This window comes from Silurus meridionalis, chromosome 14 (genome assembly GCF_014805685.1).
Source record: "Silurus meridionalis isolate SWU-2019-XX chromosome 14, ASM1480568v1, whole genome shotgun sequence".
NCBI classification, from domain to species: Eukaryota; Metazoa; Chordata; class Actinopteri; order Siluriformes; family Siluridae; genus Silurus; species Silurus meridionalis.
The window spans coordinates 18050051-18073215 of NC_060897.1; the positions used below are offsets into that span (position 1 = coordinate 18050051).

Sequence of the window (23165 nt, forward strand, 5' to 3'; positions counted from 1 at the left end):
TCAGACTGGGGCTCCATGCAAGATCTCACCTCGTGGAGTCTCAATGATCCTAAGGAAGGTGAGAAATTAGCCCAGAACTACACGGGAGGAGCTGGTCAATGACCTGAAAAGAGCTGGGACCACCGTTTCCAAGGTTACTGTTGGTAATACACTAAGACGTCATGGTTTGGAATCATGCATGGCACGGAAGGCTCCCCTGCTTAAACCAGCACATGTCCAGGCACATCTTAAGTTTGACAATGACCATTTGGATGATCCAGAGGAGTCATGGGAGAAAGTCATGTGGTCAGATGAGACCAAAATAGAACTTTTGGGTCATAATTTGGAGGAAGAAGAATGATGAGTACCATCCCAAGAACACCATCCCTACTGTGAAGCATGGGGGTGGTAGCATCATGCTTTGGGGGTGTTTTTCTGCACATGGGACATGGCAACTGCACTGTATTAAGGAGAGGATGACTCCTTCCCTCAGTTAGAGCATTGAAGATGGGTCAAGGCTGGGTCTTCCAACATGACAATCACCCTCCCCAAGCAATCACCCTCACTAACAACTGACCATAATTATATTCCCTGCTCACATCTATGAGTACTGCACAGAACTGTCAGTCATCACATTATCTGTATATGTTGCACACACTATTGCTTCTATATACTATTGCTTCTATATACTGTATAAAGTTTTATAGTAAACTCTCTCATCATACCTGGCACACAATACTGTCATTTGCACTACCATGCACTCCTACACTTTATGTACATTACTGGTCTGTATCCCTATTTATTACCCACACTGTCTATACTGTCTCATATTGTCTGTATTGTCTTGTATAGTCCGTTTTTCTCTTGTCGTGTCTGTTTTGTCTTGTATAGGTTTTTATTTATGTCTGTAATTTTGAGAGTAACAAACAGCTGGAACCAAATTCCTTGTGTGTGTCAACACACTTGGCCAATAAACCTGATTCTGATGACAATGACCCAAAGCACACAGCCAGGATAAACAAGGAGTGGCTCTGTAAGAAGCATATCAAGGTTCTGGCATGGCCTAGCCAGTCTCCAGACCTAAACCCAATAGAGAATCTTTGGAGGGAGCTCAAACTCCGTGTTTCTCAGCGACAGGCCAGAAACCTGACTGATCTAGAGAAGATCTGTGTGGAGGAGTGGGCCAAAATCCCTCCTGCAGTGTGTGCAAACCTGGTGAAAAACTACAGGAAACGTTTGACCTCTGTAATTGCAAACAAAGGCTACTGTACCAAATATTAACATTGACTTTCTCAGGTGTTCAAATACATGATTTCTAAGTGGGAGAACTTGCAAAATAGCAGGGTGTTCAAATACTTATTTTCCTCACTGTATATTATATATATATATATATATATATATATATATATATATATATATATATATATATATATATATATATAAAAAATTTAGCCATTTCACACCGACATGGTATCAAGGGAGGGTTTAGCTCTTTCTGCAATGGTGTAATTAACAGTGACTGCTAGTTAGAATGATCAATAAAAATTACTGTAACAAAAAAAACAAAGAAAATATATGTATATTTAAAAAAAAAAAATTATATATATATATATTTTGTTACAGTAATTTTTATTGATCATTCTAACTAGCAGTCACCGTTCATTACACCATTGCAGAAAAGCTAAACCCTCCCTTGACACCATGTCGGTGTGAAAATGCCTTAATTATAAACATCATAAACGCGATAATCCTTAGACCAGTTAGGAGCATTTAAACCAAACAAGAATTAGTATCAAATGGCATTAACGTGATCTAAAAGCAGAAGCAATTCCTCTCTAACTCAGAAACAAAATGAAAGCATGAGACCACATAACTCATGTTGGGATGTAGTTTATTGACATACTGAAAAAGAGTGAGGAAGCAGATATTATTAAACTGTACATGGAGCGCAGGTTCACCGCTCTGTAGGTCAGAACGTGTTTAGTAGGATTACAGAAACAAGAGTCGAAAATTATAACGTTTAAAACATCTACATACAAAATTACAAAAAAAAAGGCACTAAATTAGATTTAGTCTTTTGTGCAGGTTGCAGAATTCTACATAAACATCCGGGATTCTTCTGGGATTAGTCCTTTCTTCTTTTTTTTCACCCCTCTACAAAAACAAAAGCCCCTTTTGTTGGGAAGATCTTTGCACACTGCAGCACGTTTGCATAATAACCGTGATGTTAAGACCTCAGTGAAAACAGTTAAACACCTAAACACACACACACACACACACACACACACTCAGGCACAGAAGTTTACAGTAGGGTGTGTGCGTTGGATACAGCATTAGCCTCCAGACCCAGTGTCATGACACTCGGTATAACACACACATCGCCACTAGGTTTGTGTATGCACGGAACTAATTTGGACGGGGACGTCATCGGTGATGAAACCAAAGAAGGCGCTTCGCAGATAACGAACACATCGGAGGCATCTTCAGTTTAGCAGCAAACTCACTTTCCTTACGAAAAACAAACAAAAACAAAACTGCGCGAGTTTAACCCGAGGCTCTGTGCTAGACATTTACCTGTAAGGACATCTGTTTTTTGTTTGCTTTTAAGGAACTAATAATAAAAACTCATACTAAAGGCTTTATTTGGAGTTCTCAAACAGTCTTTACACCAAACAAAACCTGACGATGCACACACTATGGAAAAGATTGGCACGTGCTCGCTTTAAAAAAACAAACAAAAGCAATGTTTTGCGCTTTAGACTGGGAGAAGCGTTCCTTTGCGTTATTGCGGTGGCGTGGAAGACTCGTCTGCGTCTTACATGTCAGGATGTTCACCGCGACGACGAATGAGGAGGTTATTGCGACGTGTGCCACAAGGTCGCTCGTATAGTTAATTGGTTTGCCAGTGTCACTGACTATGGTCTGATCTCGCACCTCGAGAGATGTTTCACTAGAAACAATAAGCTTGTCCTACTTTAACTCTGAGCAAGAATGCAGCATTGCTGCTTCATCTCCTGTATTCTGCATCTTACATGACACTTCTAAAGCTCAAATTGAGTGGGTTTGTTCAGTCAAAAGTTCGAACACTTCAAAACATTTGTCTACAGTCGAAAGAACTGATCGTTTTTCTCTCTTTCTCTTTCACTGGACGGGCCAAGGAGAGGGTTGAAAAACATGACTTGCAGAAGCTTCTGTGCCACCTGGGATGATCACCAGAGATAAATCGATCATGACCTCATCCATCCTAATGCAAACTGGAATTCAGATGGCACTAGGGGACAAATGTAGCTTTGATATGCCCTCGCAATCTGTAATTTGATTCCTGTATTTTCCCCCCCTGCGTTTGGGAGGAGGGCGCATGTGTACGCAAGCAGTGAAAGGCTGCTTTCATTCATTCCTCATTACCAAATACTCTGCAATCATGCTTTTATGGGAATATAACACTGCCATAAGTCTGAGCCGAGACGTGATGATGCACTCGTCTCTTAAATCTTTACGCTGTTGTGTGTGTGCGCGCGCGGTGCGGAGATGAACAAAAGCAATCAAGTAATTTTTAAATGAGAACTTCAAAAGAAGAACAGTAATTAATGAACAACCGAGCAAACACATTAATGAGAGATCAGATATCAGGTGATGTAGAGAAGCGTCCCGGACAAAAGGAAATCTGAACCAGTGATTCGATCGCATGCGGTAACTGGTTTTGCTTAAAAAGCGTTCAGCAGGAGGTTCGACAGGGTCTTGACATCAGGATGAGGCGGTTATTGTGAGCAGGATGAATGATGATGATATGAAGTGTAATACTGGCACGTGCCTAAGCTAAGCAGAGTTTCAAAAGGGAACGTCTTGATCGCCCGGGACTCTTTTGGCATTTCTTGAAAAACAATAACATTAATAGGTGGTACCTTTTTTGATCATGGCACTTCAGGAATCAAGAGTTTGATTGTTAAAAAATATTACATTAATTTCATTTAAAAAAAAAAAAAAAAAAAAAAACCATACTGGAAATCACACGTGAGCCGAAGAGCTGGGCAATTTATATCGACCTGATCATTACGAGACACGTTGGATATCAGCAGTACTGCTCATAACACTGGACATCTCCAGCATGAACACAATGAGAGGATTAGATATCACTGTCTACCAGATGTACATTTTATCCTAGCGCCCAGCCATAGTGTCAAAAAAATAAAAATAATAATAAGCTTTACATCCACTCAGATTATTGAAGGTTTCTCTCTCACACACACACACACTCATTCGGTCCCCATGCACACAAGTGGTTAACATTATTCAGCCCTGAGTTTTTCTCGCACACAGCGTCACCTTCTACAGTTTGAGTGGTCTAAACACACATTTGGTGAGATCCCGAGCTTCTCTCTCTGATCACGGTTAACCGTATCTCTCTCTCTCTCTCTCTCTCTCTCTCTCTCCCTCTCACTCACACACCGCAAATCAGTTACGATCATATTTAGTATGTGCATCAGTATTGTTACGGGTTTTACCTACAGGCTAGATATTATTTTGTGTTATTAGAACAGGTCAGCTAAGTTAAGGTTAAAGCAAACTAAAAAGAACTCAAAGTTCAACGTGGTGGAGGTTGTTCGTAAATCAAAGATTTAAACGAAATTTTTAAAAAATTAAACGTTGTGGATCGTTTCTTCTATAAGTATAGTTTTAAAACCGGCGTGATGATAACAGTAATAACAGCACATTCTGATGACGTGGAATCCGTCGGCAGAGGTGACGAGTGTAAACCTTTGAAATAAAACTTACAGCTAAATTGAACACACGATATCCACTTATAAAACAACAGAATTAAAAAGAAAAAAAGAAAAGAAAAAAAAACCCGCATCACTGAGTATTAACGACAGAATAAAAAAAGGCAGAGGCTCAGAAACACGGCTTCCTATTTTAACGTTAGTACAATCGAATGGGTTTAGTAAGGCAAAGCTGGGAAACGGAGAAGGTTCTACAACCACCCCCCTCCCTCCACACACACACTTTACCAGTCTCTTACATACACACAATATGCTGCTCTGATTTGTAACAGCATTATATGACAGCCAGACACTCTACAGACAAGCGGCACTTGCTCGAGTGGCTGAAGGCATATAAGGGCACGTCTCTCACACACTCACACGACAGTGAGGCCATTTTCCTTGAGGCTTCGCACACACCAGGTAAAAATAAGAGATCAGAGCACTGACAGACACACACACACACACACACACACTTACACTTACACTCCGGAGACTTGCGTTAAGAATGAAGCTCAAAAAGCTTCTCATGGTGGGTGAAAATCAGGCAGTGTATGACCAACCACCCACCTACACGCGCACACCCACACCCTGATTTTTTTGACAAGCGTCAGGCATCCCTGGGTTCATCTCCATCTGCCAATCAAAAAGCATTACATAACCCCTAGCAAACCTGGATGCTACTTCACAGACGCCGCTAATATTAGCTCAGTGCTACAGAGATGCATAGCATAAGGTTAGCTTAGCAAAAAAAAAAAAAAAAAAAAGGATTATACTGAATACTGAGGGGAAAAAAAGCAGGCTGTGATGCTAAGTGGCGTAGACTTGCACTCCGGCTGTGCTTACTCAAAATCAGGACCTGCTTAAGAGTCATATTTCAGACATACTGCTTATAATAAAAGTTAGAAAAGGTGCGTACACACACATACAGAGCTGCTGTTCAGTTGAAGGCAGTTAGAGGCACAGGCTTGAGGTTTAACCTGTGTGAATGCTCTCTCTCTCTCACACACACACACACACACACACACACACACTCGAACATGAATTAAGACTTGCTCTGTGACCCCCCCCCTCCCCGAAGTCAGGTTTAGTGGTCCTGGACGCGAGCGTTTGGAAGCTGAGGGACAAGTTCGGATCACTGCAGCATGAGCTGTTTGAGATTGTCGTGTAAGATGGTGTCCTTGACGTCCCGGAAGACGAGGCGAATGTTTTCAGTGTTGATGGCTGTGGTGAAGTGGTGGTAGAGCGGCTTGTTCTGCTGCTCGCGGCGCTGGTTGCGGAAGCACGTCACGAGGAACTTCTGCACGTCCTCCAAGCTGTGTGGGTCACCCTCGTACTCGGGAAAGAAGTCCTTGATGGCCACGGTCTTGACTTTCTCCTCCAGCAGGTCAGTCTTGTTCAGGAACAGGATGATGGAGACGTTGCTGAACACGCGGTTGTTGACGATGGTGCCGAAGATGTTGAGCGACTCTGTGAGCCGGTTGGTCTGGCGGTCCTCCATGAGCACCTGGTCGAACTCGCTGGATGAAACCAGGAACAGGATGGAGGTGACGCTGTCAAAGCACTCAAACCAGCGGCGCCGCTCTGAGCGCTGGCCTCCTACGTCCACCATCTTGAACGGGACGTTCTTGATCTCAAAGTCATACTCGTGGATGCCTTTGGTGGGTCTGCGCGCCAGTAGGATATCCTGCTGACTCGGCAGATAGTCCTGTGGAGATAAAAGTGAGAAAGATATTGTTAACGCAGTTTTTTTCCCCCCTGAAGTCACATAATGACACATTCAACTCCACTTAATGCAGCAGCCATTTTTACTATTCACAATCCTAACATTGAGTGTTATCCAGGGTTTTTTTATATCCTGTTTTAAAATCTTTAATGGCATTTAGAGCTTTTAGATAATAGCAATTTCAGCTTCATCATAACTTATTTTTATAGTTCTATTCTATTCACATTTCATCAGTTGTCCCACTAGATGGCGTATAACCACAACCCCAACATGACTCTGCATTCCATCAATCACCTTTACAACCATAGATAATGCAAATCAAACATTATGATCAGGTACTCCTTTCATCCAGACACACACTGTTTAACCTCCTTCCATCCAGATGATGACAAAGTAACATTCGCACCAGAACCAGCAAGTTCAAGACCAAGATTTTTTTCCTACATCCACCACCATCACTCTACTGAACTGCTGCTGTACATTCAGTAATATAACTGTACATTTATAAAAGCATGTAATTATTTCTCTCTCCCTCATTCATATACATATATATTATATCTATCTATATATACACATATACAAACACACTGTTTGTAATAGAGTTTATGCACATTTCCACTGCCCACAGCCTGTGTATTTATCAACCCAGGAGTGTAAACCCCCAAAATAATGAGAGGTCAGGCATTAGATAAGTGTTTGTTTTGTGCACGTCTACAGTGCGTAGGAGAACATAGAGCGCTGCGTCGGTACTGTATGAGGTAATGCACCACTAGTCTCTATTCGAGAAATATATCCACATTGGACAGGAAATCCTGAACACACACACGCACGCTTTCAGTTTCTGAATGCAATGGGTAGGAATGAGTTTTGATAAACAATTCCTGTTACACTGTTTGTGGTTAACAGGTAAGCTATTTGTTGTAAAGAAGTCTGTTCCAGCTAGTGAAGAAACGAGTGCAGATGTGAGTCACCTCGCCAACTCAGCTGAAGAGCAGCGCAGAAAAAGCCTCGATTTATATGTAGCTCAATAAAAAAAATGATGAATAATGATCGTATAGGAGGGAAACGGTGTATCCAGAGTCATTATTCTCGCTTACTTTCTCAAACACGCACACAGGACAAATAACTAGAACAGGTGCAGTAACTAGAGATAATATCCCTTATGCAGAGGCTCAAATAAAAACGATGTGCTTGCACACACATGCGATCAAACAAACAATGTGATGTACTGTGTGTGTTTCCATTGTGCCCATCTGAAACACACATCACTGCCTAATGAGCAGAAAGAGTGATTTACTCCGAGTAGGCTTTAAGGAAAAAGTGTGTGTGTGAGAGGGGGAGAGAAAGAGAGATAGACTCTTGGAAATTTTGTGCATGCAGTGTGCTCACAATGGAAACACACATACAGACTGCACACAGTCATCTGATGAACATTTCCACTAGAGATGGGCTCATTACACAGACATACGCCGACACAGGCACATACACACACAGACAGGAAGGCAGACACGCACACGCCAGGGCCGCACGATTTGGGAAAATGTCATGTTGCGATTATTGTGGTCTATATTGCGATATGCGATTGCGATATAATAAATGTTATCATGAGTCCACTTGATTGGTTATCAAGGAAATTGCACACAGATAAGTGATATGATGAAATGTGCATTTGTCAAACTATAAAGTTAAAAACGAAAAATAAATAAAATAAATAATAAACAGGAGGTAGTGATTTTTTGGCTACCAGTTTAGTGTCTGCTACATCCACCATCACCCGGTCTCCATTAGGGGTGGGAGAAAAAAAACGATTCACCAAACTATCGCGATTCTTTTTAAAACGATTTTGAGATCGATTTGTCTACCTCAGAATCGATATATATTTAATTATTTAACTTTTCCAGAGAGGTGGCGGGAAGATGTTACCGCTTTTATTCCAACAGAGGGCGAAACCCGCCCTGTAGTAGATGACGTCGTATCCGTTTTAAGCTGGTGCGAGAAAGCAAAACTATTGCAAAGTCAGTGAAGCAAACCTCTTTGAGAATTGTTTAACGGATAAAGATCCTGCTTTAGTCACAGACAATGTGTCTAATATGGTTATCGCTGCCCAATTAACCGGCTTTCTCCATATTAAGTGCTACGCCCACACTCATAATCTGGCCTCACCGCGCCCACTGAAGCTGCCCGCTGTCGCGAAGTTACTCGGATGATTACGACGCATCACTGGATATTTCCATAGAAGTGCTGCAGGACCTCATGTGTTGCAGGAAAAACAAAAGTTACTCGAGCTCCCTGTGCACAAACTTATAACAGACGTTTCAACGAGATGCTATAATAGCTCTCACCTGAGGTGAGGAAGAGAGAGAAGTATATTAGCACCTTGACTGAGTTGGACATTGGAACAGTTTAACGGCACTTTTATTTTATTTTAGAGAGTATTGTTTTTAGTTATTTGTTGCACATTTAAATATTATATTAAAGTTTTTGGTACTTGAAAAGTTTTATGCTTCAAGGTTCTTTATGCACTATGTATGTGTGTGCTCCTGAAATAAAAATTCAGAAAGATGTGATGCATTATTTTTGTTAATATAATTCATATACAGTCTTTTTAACAGTATGATCAAGTATTTGCCATTGTCTAATCTTTATTAAGCAAACAAAAATCACAATTTAAACAATGAATCGCAATAGCTACAGAATCGCAATATGTATTGAATCGGCACAAAAGTATCGGGATAGTATTGAATCGCCAGATTAGTGAATCGTCCCAGCCCTAGTCTCCATGCTGCATACCGGGAAAGTCATGTGACCACGCACTGCCTAAACTGAGACTATCTGCTCTTTTTTCTCCGTTTTGTTAGCGGTGTGGAAAATCGGCAAACTGTTCTTAAAAAATTCTTGTCCCTACATGAACTTATTTATTTAATTAAATCGTAACATTTGCCGTCATAAAGCTGACATTGCAATACAATTAATCGTGCAGCACACACGCAGGCAGGCAGACAGAGAAATTATGTCTTCATACCCATGTGTCTGCACAGACAGACAGACATACACAGACAGACATAAGGAAGATAGACTGACACACACTAACTTGTCCGAGGGGCAATTTTTAAAATGTTATTTATTTATTTTATTTTTTAAATAAACAGGGGCTTCACCAGTGTGGTGTGGAAGACACCGAAAATCTCGATACACAGGGAAAACCCTGACAAACTACACAAGAAACCAAATAAACGCAGTTCACCTTTTTCCATTACTGTTTCCCCTCACACATTACAAAGGGACACCCCGTACAATCTACAGCTAATTATGGGCTAAACAACAAATCAATTAAATAAAAAGTGATAGAAACACTCGCACACACAAACATCAACTCAAGGTCTGATCCTAATCATGTGAACCTGTGATACTTTCAGTACAGTACAGCATCGACACTGATGTGGTGATCAATAGCAGTACAGATCCACTGAGAAGTAGCACAGCTAGACATTACACAACTCCCGACTGTGTGTGCGCATCACTATGACGCTCATCTTCGGCTCAACGGCTGTTTCAGCTCAAACTCAGGAACCGCACACTTCCTCTCAGAGCGAGATCGCACACGGTGATATGACGACAAAGCGACCGATATGGAGCCCCGTGTCGACGCTAATGACGACAGAGCAGGCACAAGGGGAAGTCTCCTGAACTGGAGCGCTAATAACCGAGTGGATGCTCTGACCATTGAACAGAGACCATTTTCCATTCATGCCGAGTTGTGCAGATCCTCTGAACGGTACACGAGGAAACTATTTTTTGTACCACATGCAGATCAGATAATTGCAAAGAGAACAACGCTCATAACCTTAGGGCAGATATTTGATCACATAGCCATTGTTTCAAGGGCACACACACAAAACGCAGTGCATTTGAAAACCTGACGTGAAGAATAAGCACATGAGTGTAAAACTAAAAGCTCTATTGGAATAAAAAAAGACTGAGGCTCTTGGACACATTCATTAACACACTGTGACATTAAAGTGTAGACAGAATCACATCACCAAGAAGAGGATGGGGTCCCTCCTGGGTCTAACTTCCTCTTCAGGTTTTATTCCTCATGTAGTCTCAGGCTTGCAAATGAGGAATCTAGAAGCGGTAGTTGAGTTTCTGTACCAATGTACCATGGATACATATATGGATAGATCAACCCAACTGATGAATACATTTAATGGAAGGATAGATAGAGAAGCCTTTTTGTCCCCTGTAGAAGAATTCCAACAAACCTGTGTGTGTGTGTGTTTGGTGGGGACATTTAATAAACAGCATTTTCACTTCCCTCCGTGTGTCTGTCTGTGTGTGTGACTTGACTCAGACTGTTAAGTGTGTATGACCTGTGCCTCTCAGTGCTATAGGAAACATGCTTCTTACCGGCATTCCAAGCTTTTCCAAATTATCCAGGAAATATTTCACCGATTCCCCCTGCGAAAGAAAAGGAAAGAGACACACATCAGTTACAGGAAGTTGATCTTATCTAGGTGTCTTCGAAATGCAAACAGTACAATAAACCATACTTTTAATTTATTTTCAAACAACACGTTTCTGAGTAGGCGCTACACTGATCATATACAGTCTACATACGCCATCGTGTATAAGTTGAACTGAACTAATCTGAGAAGACAGACAAGAGCAAAGTTATCATCAGAGAAACCACAGGCCAAGGCAGCAAGTTTGCACTGTGTAGTTTGTCGAGCAACAGGTCATTAATGGTGAGCTGGGCTGCAGAAATAATAATTAAGAGATTTGAAGACAATCAGTGGACTGAGAAAAACAAAATAAGTCAACAAAGAAATAAACACAACGAATCACAGGTACAGGAAAATACTACAGATATAGCCGGGTCCAAACACGAATTCACACATGCGTTTGCTGTAATACGTCTAAGGTTATAACGGCTACAAACTAATGAACTTAAAAATAATGTTTGGAATGAAAAAAAAAATGCATTTAAATTGCATTATAATAGTGACCCTGAATGTGGAGTAAGCACTAGGTGAACCAGACTTGAACATTTAGGAACCTGCTGATCTCCTAGGATTTTCATTCACAACAGGAGATGGAGAATAGCAAGTAAGACAAAAAAACACCCAATCAGTGTGAGGAGTGTGTTTTTGGCACCACTTCATGTATAGCTCCTGTCCACTTATACTGGAAACAACCTGCACTATAATGTTCCACACGGAGTTGAACAGATCTGCAATAAACAGAGCAACTATTGTACAGTTTTCAGCAATTCTGAAATGCAATCATGCCGGCATGGTCCAGAATGGTGTCAGCACCTGGTGAAACATGCCGTTGAGTGCATTTAAAATAGTTGAAATCACAACCAGTACAAACGTACTCAGGGCTGTGGCCTCTGCACTAGAAAGCTGCTGTTACCGCAGATAGCAAAAACAAGCTAGAGCTCACGTGCCTTGTGCATTTCCTTCTAAGCGTGCTTAAAGACACAGTGTTATAAACAGGTCACTGTAGTGTGGCTGCACTCTCAGTCGGCACTTCCTCTGAGCTGTAATCTCACGGTGCTCGTGCTTACTGTGCACACATGCTCGTCGTTAAGCTTGTAGTAGCTATGAATTGTAGCTTTAAAAACAACATTCAAGTGTTTCACAGTCTTGGTACAAGCTGTACTGTACCAAACGCACTGTAAATAAAAATAACACTACATAATAAAGAACTGCACACAGGCCTTTTCAGACTGGTGTAAGAAGAGGTAAACGTCTCAGAGGATGGGCGTACATAAACAAGATCCGAATGCGCCGCAGTGTTTTTTTTTGGCCGGCAGCGGAAAGAGATTTTTCTGATGAGAGATGAGTGCAGTGCTAATGTGGTCTGCACTTCCGCTTAGATATAAACATCTCTGAAAGCTCTTTCTGACATGACTCAAGGGAGAAAGGAAAGAGAACGAGAGAGGATGAGAAGAGAGAGAGGGGAAGTAACTGTGCTTGCTTTGCTAGAACTAAATACGGGTGTTTATTATAAAAAATAAAAAAACTATCAATTAAAATACTATTATACCCATTATATAATATACAATACACAATAATAGTATATCTATTAAAATGGCAGCTGAGAAATGACAAAGCCTTAAAATCTAATTGCTGTGTGTGTGTGTGTGTGTGTGTGTGTGTGTGCATGTGTGTGTGCGAGTCTCACCAACTGGAACTCGCGGCGGCGGTCGTAAGCATGCTGGATGCCACTGTCGGCCCAGAGCGAACGCACGGCTGGCAGGTACTGCAGGAACACTTTGGATTCGACAATGCCCTGAGTCGAGCGAGTGTCGAAGTTCATCATTGCTTCACCGTGTGTCTGGTTTGAGGCGTCGCCCCATGGGATGTGCAGCTTTTCCCGGGCGTCCACCAAAACACGAATACCTGAGGATGAACAAACACTCATTTATTATTATTTAAAAATATATATACACATTTTAACTCGTTATAAAAATTCATTCACATGCGTGTCATTAAATAATTATATCCATAACATACTATTGTGTTTCGGGACACCTGACCTTCCCAGCAATATGTGCTTCTACACAAAAGTTGGAGGCACACAGTTACAGGATCTTGGAAGGTGGTAGCATGAAAATCTTCCCTTAACTTATACTATGATAACCAAACCTGTTCCAGCATGATAATGCCCGTATACAAAGCCAGATCCATAAAGATAAGCTGTAAATGGATTAGAGTGGAAAATCTCTAGCAAGAGCTCTGACCCTGCAATCCTTAAAAACACGTTTGGGATGAATTGGAACGCTGACTGCACCCCAGGCCTTCTCACCTCACCTACATCAGTGCTGGACTTTCCTAATGAGCACAAATCTCCAGAAACACACTCCAGAATTTAGTGGAATATCACATCGAACACACACACACACACACACACACACACACACACACACACACACACACACACAAAGCACTTCTCATACAGACAGTAATGCTGATTATGATCTTTTGAATTCCTTGCGGCACACAAGTGCATCTAAAAGCACAGGTTACCGTTATATATTTATTTGAATCTGCTGCTTCCATAAAGAAACAATATTAAATGTTTAAAAAAAAATAATATCGCAGTACGTAAACAAACTTAAACTATGATGTTATTCATCATGATATTATATTGTTCTCACTAGGGGTTGAAACAATTCACAGTTCGGTTCAATTTCGGTACAGTTGGGTGGGTGCAAATCAACTTTTTTTATTAACGCAGTTTATTATTATTATTATTATTATTATTATTACGATTGGCGATCAACATTTAAACTCTATTCATTTCTTAAACAATTTAAAATAAAATGCCTGCTTGGTTGAATAATATCTAATATTTTTTAATTCAATGTAATAAATCAAATTAAAGCAACACACTATTATATTGAATAAATTGAGTAATTAAATTGGCGCAAACAAATTTGATTAAATAAAAGGAAAATTTAAATTAAATAAAACCCATTTGGGTAATACAGATGTGTGTGTGTGTGTGTGTGTGTGTGTGTGTACACATTTCATTTTCTAAAAGATCTTTTCTACTTACTTCAGCATACTTCAACAAATGTTTTCATTCTTACCATCCTTCAAATCATTCACTACCACCAAATGCTGTATTTTCTGCTTTTAAGAGAAATTCTTGACGCTGGACATAAAACGCTAAAGAATCCATAGTGCTAGCGTTAGCCACTAGCCACTTTCTAGTTAGCAAACACACACACACCAAAGTCCTGCATGTGCAGGCCTACATGCCCTCAGGAACATTCCCAAATGCCCAGAAATCTCAAACACACACTTTATTCAAGTGCAAAATCGTCAGTGTGAGGACGAGTCTGTGCATGTTTACCCTGTGTGCAAACAAACACTTCAACATCCTGTTTAAGAGCAAAATGACCGCTTTGTCAAAACTCTGGAGCGAAACAGAAGGCACTCAAATATGCGAGGAAAAAAAAAAAAACTTTATTGGAATGCATAGAAAAACACCACAATGGATAATTAAACCACGCTATTGTGATGACCTGCGGACTTTACGCCAGAGAAGTGTTACCTGAACGCACAAACACTATCCCATTGTACCAAACTGAAACTGCGTTTCTGTGGGGTGGTAGCTTTCAGTGTCAGCATGAGCATAAAATCATGATATAATGGGGATGTTCCATTTCTATTTCTGGTATTTAGCAGATGCTCTTGTCCAGAGCGACATACAAAAGGATTTTTTTTTTTGGTAAAAGAGACAAAAAAACCCTGGGAAACTGCTAGTTTAAGTGTTTCAGAAAGAGGTAGGTCTTCAGGTTCCTTCAACATAATGACCATATGTACCCCATTTTCTGCAAATTCAGTCAAATTTCCAGGCTTCTCCCAGTGACATCCAACCAACGACACCCTTTCAAACAGCTTCTCATGCTACCTCACGCTGCACACTGAACACACAGAGGAAAGCTCTTTCTTGCTACACGTGATTAGGTGTCAACTGACAGGACAGAGGGTAAACAATTCTGGTGCGCATCCTTAGAAAAGCACAAGGTGCATTGTTAAAGTTTTCTGGTCTATTTGAGTTGGTACTCAGGGCCAGAATTGTACATAAGTGTGCCGTATGGGACAAGTTGTAATAAAACACTGCATATTCGCTGTTACATTTTGCGTTAGATCTGTTTCGTCAGGATTTTCTAGATTAGTAAATATTTTTAAATATATAAGTAGGGATTTTTCCACGTCCACAGCAGCAGTAATGGAGAAACGGAGCTAATAAGTGTGTTTAACACTGCTGTGCACGAAACCATTGAACACTACAGGTCAAGTGCGAAACTCGACAGACAAGTGTTTTGGTTGTGATGTGCTCGGCAGATGCCGCTTTTAATCCCCTAGATGTAGGTAAGATACACAGGCGAGTATGCAAACAATGCGCCTCGGGTAGCTGCTCCTGTGTGTGTTTAAAGTGTTCAAAGAAAGTAAACTATATTGCACCTTTATTTGTATTTGCTTGTTGTACGTGTTGAACATTCAGCTAAAATTCAAAATGTTCACAGAACAATCTCACAGTAGATGTTTTCCACATCTGATGACTAATAGGAAGCCATATCCTTAACCTTGGGTTAGAGGGCTCCAACCAGGAAACGTTGGAGCAGGAAGCGTTGGCATTTCAATAAACAAACACATACTGACATGCATGCGCTGTGGAGAGACAGTACAAATACAGCTGAAGGATATGCTGAAAAGACTTCACTTCTTTCCAAAAGTGCATCCTGGTGCCATCTCTTCTCCAGTTCACCCAGACGGGAAAAAATATAAATGATCTGTAGCTATGCAGCTCCATACACGACAAGCTGTGATGCACTGTGTGCTCGACACCTTTGTGCTACATTAACGAGCTTTGGATGCCCTGATCCCCATGGTGCAAGTTCATCTCTTGTCATCCTTTGGACCACTTTTGGTAGATAATGACTAGTAACACACCCTAGGCCTGCCGATTTAGAGACACTCTGTCCTAGTTGTCTAGCTACTCTAATTTGGAGCTTGTCAAAGTCATTTAGATCCTTACATTTGCCCATTTCTCACACACATTCAAGAACTGACTGTTCACCTGCGGAATAAATGCCCCATACGATGACAGGTGTCACTGTAAGGAGCGTTGTTCCTTTACCCTGTCAGTTACAGCTGTTCGGTGTAGATGGGACCAGGGCCTTTTTGCATGAGGTTCAGATTTGAATAATGCTTGTCATTATCACTGTAATCATTGCTCTGGGTAACAAACGTACACCAAAGAACAGTTACCAATAACTTTGCAGCTATAAGTAAGCAAGCTCAAGAAGGAGAAAGGTTGCCAGACTATCACTGAAAAAGCCATGGTGCACGCCTGAGAAGTTTCAGGCACATGGACATCTGTGAGAACTGCAATGCAGAGTCTTGGACCAGAATAACAGCATCATTGCTTCATACAGCACATGCAAAGCTTGTTCTGAATTCATGTCAACTTGAAAAAGCTGACGTCTCTGTATTGGATTTGATAGGAAGCTTGTCAGAACGTTCCACATGGCACCTGGTTAGGAAGCTGATTAAAGTGACGGATATTTAAGCACTAAACCGATCCGGATGCAGACAATGTCTGAGCACCCTCAGGTTTGACACCAACAGACATCAGCATAGAGGTGTGATCTGGGGCGTAGCAGAGTGGTTTGGGTTTTCAAAGGGCTGGTTAATGTGTGTGCACAGATCAAAACTCAAAGAATCTTTTATGCTCCATTACTTTTTTGTGCCCTGTTTTATGACTTTTCATCGAGGGTGCACACCATACATCATTTACACGTTCTTTTTCTTTAGTCTGTGTTACGTTAGCCACTACTTTAAAGCCAATGGACTTGGAACTGTGTTTCAACAACCCTCTGGACACATGCTGGCTCAAGACACAGAGATTGTTGGGTAAAAAAAATAAAAAGGTACATTTATCATCAGTGCGGCGGTAGCTCAGACTTTGGATCGGAAGATCACAGGTTCAAATCCCACCAACAACTGAGCTGCCACTGCTGGGTCCTTGAGCAAGGCCCTTAACCCTCCTCAATCTCAGCAAGAAAAATCATTACAGTAAAAAGATTGGGAATCCCCTTGACGAGTGGCAGCCACAACTACTCATACGCTTTGTGCAATTTAATAATCACCACCACTGACTCTTCATCACATCCGTTTTGCAAAGAAACTAATGAGTAAACATGCATGAATGTAAATCACACACACACCCTGCTAGTTAACACCAGCTGTACTTTGAAAAGAAAATCTCTCAGCTCAGCAAATAAACCGCCCTCCGACAGCAACATTCTCGCTCTTTCCACCAAGCGAGCCGTGCCGATCCGTGCCACATTGTCCCAGAGTACCCGTGCTCAACTTAATTACCCTTCCTTCCCAGGGATCACGTGATCCGATTTGAAAGATAAACTTGCCAGTGCTCGACCATGGCAATCACAGAACACTAGCCAACACTGGGCTTCTATGTGCTCATGCATGCAGAAAAAGATAGAAAGCACTTTCCTCTATGATTTTTTGCGTTTATCACTACAGCCATCAGTTACACAGAACTTGTTCTACTTTCACAGGAAACCAGTATTCAATAAAAGCGCTACAGGTCACCAGCCCTCTCTAGATACTTGCTGTGCTACCAATACCCGTTTCTACACATCATGCACAGTTGTGAAAATGTAAGCAACACAAAGAATAGCACAGACAATAACTGATGTTTTGCAGCTCAAACATACAGGAATAGGAATCAAACTATAATACAAATTCATTTTTAGAGACAACGGCAGCTTTGGTGTCGGTAGGGTTCAGCTCCGTTCACTGAGATTTCTCTAATAATTTTAAGATGAAGTATTTATTCTTTCGCAGCCATTTTTTGAGCCAACGTATCCTTGGACTTCATTCATGATGTCAATGAAGTGCCCTTTTGCCGCCCGTAGACCTTCATCACTTAACACGCTGACAGGACTAATGTTTGATTGCAGTCTTGTCTGTGTATATTGTTATAATAACAATATTATTAATAATAATATAAATAATAATAAATACATATATATATATAACATATATATATATATATATATATATATATATACATATATATATATATATATATATATATATATATATATATATATATATATATATATATATATATATATATATATATACATATACACACACACACACACACACACACACATACACACATATATATATACACATACATATACACACACACACACACACACACACACACACACACACACACACACACACACACAAGAGCACGATCAGGCCAGGTTCCCTGGTGGTTAGGATGCGGCGCTCTCACTGCTGCGGCCTGGGTTCGATCCCTGGTCAGGGAACCAACTATTAGGCACTCCCAGAGCCAGCCATTAGGGTACCAACCCCAGTCATTAGGGTTTGCACAAGCCTTAGTGCCGGTCCCAAGCCCGGATAAATGGGGAGGGTTGCGTTAGGAAGGGCATCCAGCGTAAAAACGTGCCAAACCGCTGTGGCGACCCCTAACGGGAGAAGCCGAAAGAAAGTTTATATATAGCAATCAGGCAAAACAATATGACCACATGCCTGATATTGTGTTGGTGCCCTTTTGCTGCCAAAACAGTCCTGACCAGTCAAGGCATTAAAAGGATTAACTTCTTCAGCAATTTGAGCTACAGCAGCTCACCTGTTGGATCGGATCACACAGATCAGCCTTCACGTCCTTCATTGGACCACTTATGATAGATACTGACCACTGGGAACAACCCACAAAAACTGCAGTTTTGGAGAAGCTCTGACCCAGTCATCTAGACATCACAATTTGACCCTTGTCGAACTCACTCAAATCCTTACGCTTGCCCATTTTTCCTGCTTCGAACAAATCGACTTTGAGGACAAAATGTTCACTTGTTGCCTAATATATCCCACTCACTAACAGGGGACACGATGAAGAGATAATCGAATTTTATACCAGGTCAAAGTATAGATATATAGATGTGGTTTTCAGAGCATGCCAAAACTTATTAATACAAATAATTTAAAACAGGGTATTGTTTGTACAGACCTGGATCTAGCTGTTTATATTCCCTATGAATGCAGCAACTGCAAGGCATATCAACTGAACAATATATGCAACATATGAGGGAATTAAATTATTTCCACACTGGGTATTGCACTATAGGTCCAACGGGGAATTATTTGAGATCCGTATCCCTGCTCCATCAGCATCATAACAGAACAGAACAGATTTTACAGTCTATGCAGTCAACGATATGGCTATTAGGAAGTCATTCGTAATGAACAGCTTCAGTAGCCTACAGAGTGCACAATGTTTAAGGGAACTGTCTGGACTGTAAATACTCCTTATGATCAGTCACAGCCTCTGTGGTACACAATACGTCCAACAGAAAGCCATTTGTTGTGACTAAGATCCACACTCTATACACATACATCATCTTTAATGTACACCATAATGGCTTTAGCAACATATACAGCACGGAATAAGTCTAAATATCAAAATGCAAAAGAACCTGTGTCTAAAAATTTTTTCCATGTAACCTTACTGAATATAACTGAAAACCTGTGGTGTGTTTCCATTACTAATACGTAAACCGGGTAAAGAAACATCAGACTCACGGCGTCTTTATTAACGAGCTGACGCTAAAAGAATATTTAAATAAGAGTATTACAGTCGATTCTGACTGGCTGTCGTTCACGAGCCTGATCAGTGTGATATCGCTCAGCATTAGAAAACGAAACAGGTCCAGAGATTGGATCAAAAAATATAACAAATAGATCGTTGACTAAAGTCTAACAGTAAAGTAAAGCTTTTCAAAAGAAAACCAAAGCACACAAAGTATCACATGACCATGATGATGATGAGTCGCTGGGAAAAATAACATGTATGACCCAATACGTACATTTTTTTTCCGTTTATATTAATGCACCCGGTCAAATCTGTTACATTTTACATGGCCTGGACAATCTGAAGGGTAGAGGAACAATGATTTCCAGGAGTTATAGCATAAGCAGTAAGAGGAACTAACTTCTTACAAAGACGTTCCAAATGTAACTATACTGTACGACTTTTTATTTATTTATTGGAGGGGAAAGTGCAGGGGTTTGGAAACAGTCAAATTACAGGAAGATTAAATCACACCACATGGTCGCTATTTTCCTACAGCAGTACAAAAACAACCGCTTGTGTGCTGAACGCCCTGTATAATCTAACCCCAATAATAAACCAATTATTGTGCTACTGAACAAACAAATGGTGTGTAAACAGGCACATTGCTGTAGTATACAGCGTCTATAAAAAGTGTGGAAGCCTCTAGTTTAGTTTAGTTGTTAAGACACGCATGTTCCTGGAAGTTCTCAGGAGTCCAAAATGACATTTTCACATCCAACAGAAGAACTTCTGAAAACAGGAGAGATGAGGTTAGCAGACTGCCTCACCCCCAGAGTCAAACATGTAGGTGGAGGCTTAATGGTTTTGGGTTGTGTTGGAGCAGGGAAGGTTATTCCGAGTGAAAAGCACCAAAACGAATCCCATTCCGTATTTCGACACCATGCATTTCCGCCTGGACTGCTGATAACCGGAACAGACTTCACCAAACAACAAGGCGATAAGCTGAAAAACCAATCCAAGCTCTGTGAGCATTATTTAGAGAGCAAACATTGGGCTGGAGTGTTATCTATCGCAGAATGGTCTGTCCAGTCACCGCACCTACATCCCATTAAACTGCTCGGTGATGAACTGGATCACAAGGTGAGAAATCTTTCACCTTTGCCAAGTTTACAAGTTTTTCAGGTGAATGTTTGAAGAAACAAACTCAATGAAATAAAGCTTTTACATGTCTATATTTGTTTGGTCAAAGGAAATATTCATGCAGTTACATGCCCTAGTTTGTTGCATAGAAACCAAGAGACTATTAGATATGATATGAAATATAATTAGGGATATGTTTTGATATATAATTCTAAGCCTGATTCTCTACAATCAATATTTCTTTCCAAATTAACTCTTCAGGTGATAACTAACACTTCACATGCACACTCACAGCCATGCAGGAATACATTACAGAAGTGAAACTGCGCTAAAAAAAAGCGAATTAACTGTCCAATACATACAATAATTGCTTTCTGGCTGTAAATAAAACTTAATTCTGTATGTTAGCATTTCACAGACCCAGGATGCTAACGCTAGCATAACCGCCCCTCAGACTCCACTCGGATTTCTGCTACTTCTCCAAAAAAAGTACCGTTTTCTTTTCAGTGCTTCTTTCGACTTAAGTATGTATACCTGATAATGTAAAAGAATAATCATTTTTTATCTCTTCTTTGTTGTTTTTTTTAGTCTCGACGGCTTCAAATAAACATGGGCGTTTCTTCCCACTTTTGGTTTTCGAGACCCAGCAGAATTTAGCCAGTTAGCTGAGCGCGAGCGCCATCTCCAAACCAGCACGCTCAGACAGCGAGAGCGCTACGTAGGGCGCGCGCGAGTCGCTCTGTCACGGCGCACGAAAGAACACCTAGGTAGGAAGCAGGGCGGCGGATTGGAATACGGCCCTCAGCGCCGCTTCCACGCCGCTAAGGCACTTAGTCGAGGAGGTTAAAGCGCAACAAAAGGCGGATTGGGACGGCGAGACCTCCCCTCCCCGCGCTCCCACCTTTGATAACGTTACTGTAGATGGTCGGTCGGAACTCCTCGCGGGCCAGCTGGTCGAAGTCCTGGCCGTGGATGATGCGCATCTGCTTGAGGAAAGTGGACTTGCCGCTCTCGCCGGCGCCGAGCAAAAGAATCTTCACCAGCCGCTTCACGTAGGTTTTGTCGCGCGAAATACATCGGTCGATCTCTTTGGATATCCTCAGCTGCTCGGCCTCAGTGGTGTTGAGCAGACATTTGGGGAAACAGACGGATAGAAAGGACCGGGACGGCAGGAAATCCGCCATCTTTGTAACACAAACTTTCATCGAGACAAGTAGGGAGGGGTTAAAGCCGAGCCGCGCTGAGCCAGGCTCCCGCGGGGACGCGCACGCAGCACGCAGTGTTCCCCCTGGCGCGTGGGTGGGGCCTCTGAGCGCGCCGTGATATGCGCGTGCACGTCAAGGCGCTGTGCTGCTCACTTTCTCTCAGTGCTTTTCTACGGGAAAAAATTGCAATGACTTACGTTTTAATATTATTTGTCAATAAATATGTCCTAAATTATCCCAGATCCTCTATTCTCTCCATTTTATAGTGGGTGTGTTGCAGGAGTGTATTTTTACGTCTAACCAATCAGATTTCAGCCGTCATATCACGTGTTGCAGGGGTCAACGAAATCTGCCATGAGGCCTTCATAGTCATGAGTGCAGGTGCCTGTATTTCAGAGTAAATGTTGTCAGATTGCGAGTTTGTGATATCGGGGCCGTCTAGCAGGCATACAATAACATCATCATTTTTATGCCCTTCAATTGGATGATCAGAGATCTCATTAGTCAGAGCCTGGAAACTGCATCTGTAGCATAATGCAGTACATTTATATTACATTGTTACATTCTGATATCTATATAATATTGATGATTTCTATACCTGTGGCATCATAATTATGGCATTAAAAGGTGGATTGATTCATGCAGGACACCACTGAAGCCCCAGGTGTGAAATGCATGAGAGGCCACTTTATAGTGCTAGCGGAAAAGTTTGGACACAACTTCTCCTTCAGTGGTCTTTCTTTCTTTCTTTCTTTCTTTCTTTCTTTCTTTCTTTCTTTCTTTCTTTCTTTTCCTCTACATTGTACATCAATATGGGTGACATCCAAACTATAAAATAACGTCTGAAATTATGTAGTCAAGTAAAAAAAGCGATGGCGTGCCTGCTGAAAATAATGCAGAAAATGAAGTCGAAGATGGAAAAAACATTGCCTGATCTGATCACTATTTAGCATGCGAGGGTTAGAATTTGGCTTCAAAAGTATCAATTCATGGATCGAGCCTGTCTAATGTGAACAGTTGAAAGGTGGTAGTATAATGATGGTGGTATAATGATTGGGGGGGTACAAATTAGCATCCTGTAAATGCCACAGACTTTATCAGTATTGCTGACCACATTGATTCCCTTTTTTCTAATTCATATACACAAATCTGAAACTGTCTACTTTCAGCATGAAAGTCAAAAATCACAAGATGCCTCAA

At 41.2% G+C, this 23165-nt stretch overlaps 1 protein-coding gene and 1 long non-coding RNA gene across 2 annotated transcripts; one reads left to right on the forward strand and one right to left on the reverse strand.

Moving 5' to 3' along the window:
* Positions 1-1853: 1853 nt before the first annotated feature.
* gna13b (guanine nucleotide binding protein (G protein), alpha 13b) lies at positions 1854-22541 on the reverse strand. Its single transcript, XM_046865902.1, has 4 exons — positions 21662-22541; positions 12652-12869; positions 10870-10920; positions 1854-6444 (listed from the first exon to the last, which is right to left on the reverse strand). The coding sequence occupies exons 1-4, from the start codon at positions 21963-21965 to the stop codon at positions 5872-5874; spliced, it is 1146 nt and encodes a 381-aa protein (XP_046721858.1). The 5' UTR covers positions 21966-22541; the 3' UTR covers positions 1854-5871.
* LOC124396691 lies at positions 18870-21594 on the forward strand. Its single transcript, XR_006927826.1, has 3 exons — positions 18870-20760; positions 21169-21249; positions 21349-21594. It is a non-coding gene; the product is annotated as an uncharacterized LOC124396691 (long non-coding RNA).
* Positions 22542-23165: the final 624 nt, after the last annotated feature.

What these genes read in the sequence shown, in the direction of transcription:
- gna13b (XM_046865902.1), bottom strand. Translation starts at nt 21,965, where the DNA reads ATGAAAGTTTGTGTTACAAAGATGGCGGATTTCCTGCCGTCCCGGTCC. An exon ending in CTACAGTAACGTTATCAAAG is followed by an intron (nt 12,870 to 21,661) that starts GTGGGAGCGCGG and finishes GTTCATCCTCAG; the next exon opens with GTATTCGTGTTTTGGTGGAC. An exon ending in GCCGCCGCGAGTTCCAGTTG is followed by an intron (nt 10,921 to 12,651) that starts GTGAGACTCGCA and finishes TTTCTTTCGCAG; the next exon opens with GGGGAATCGGTGAAATATTT.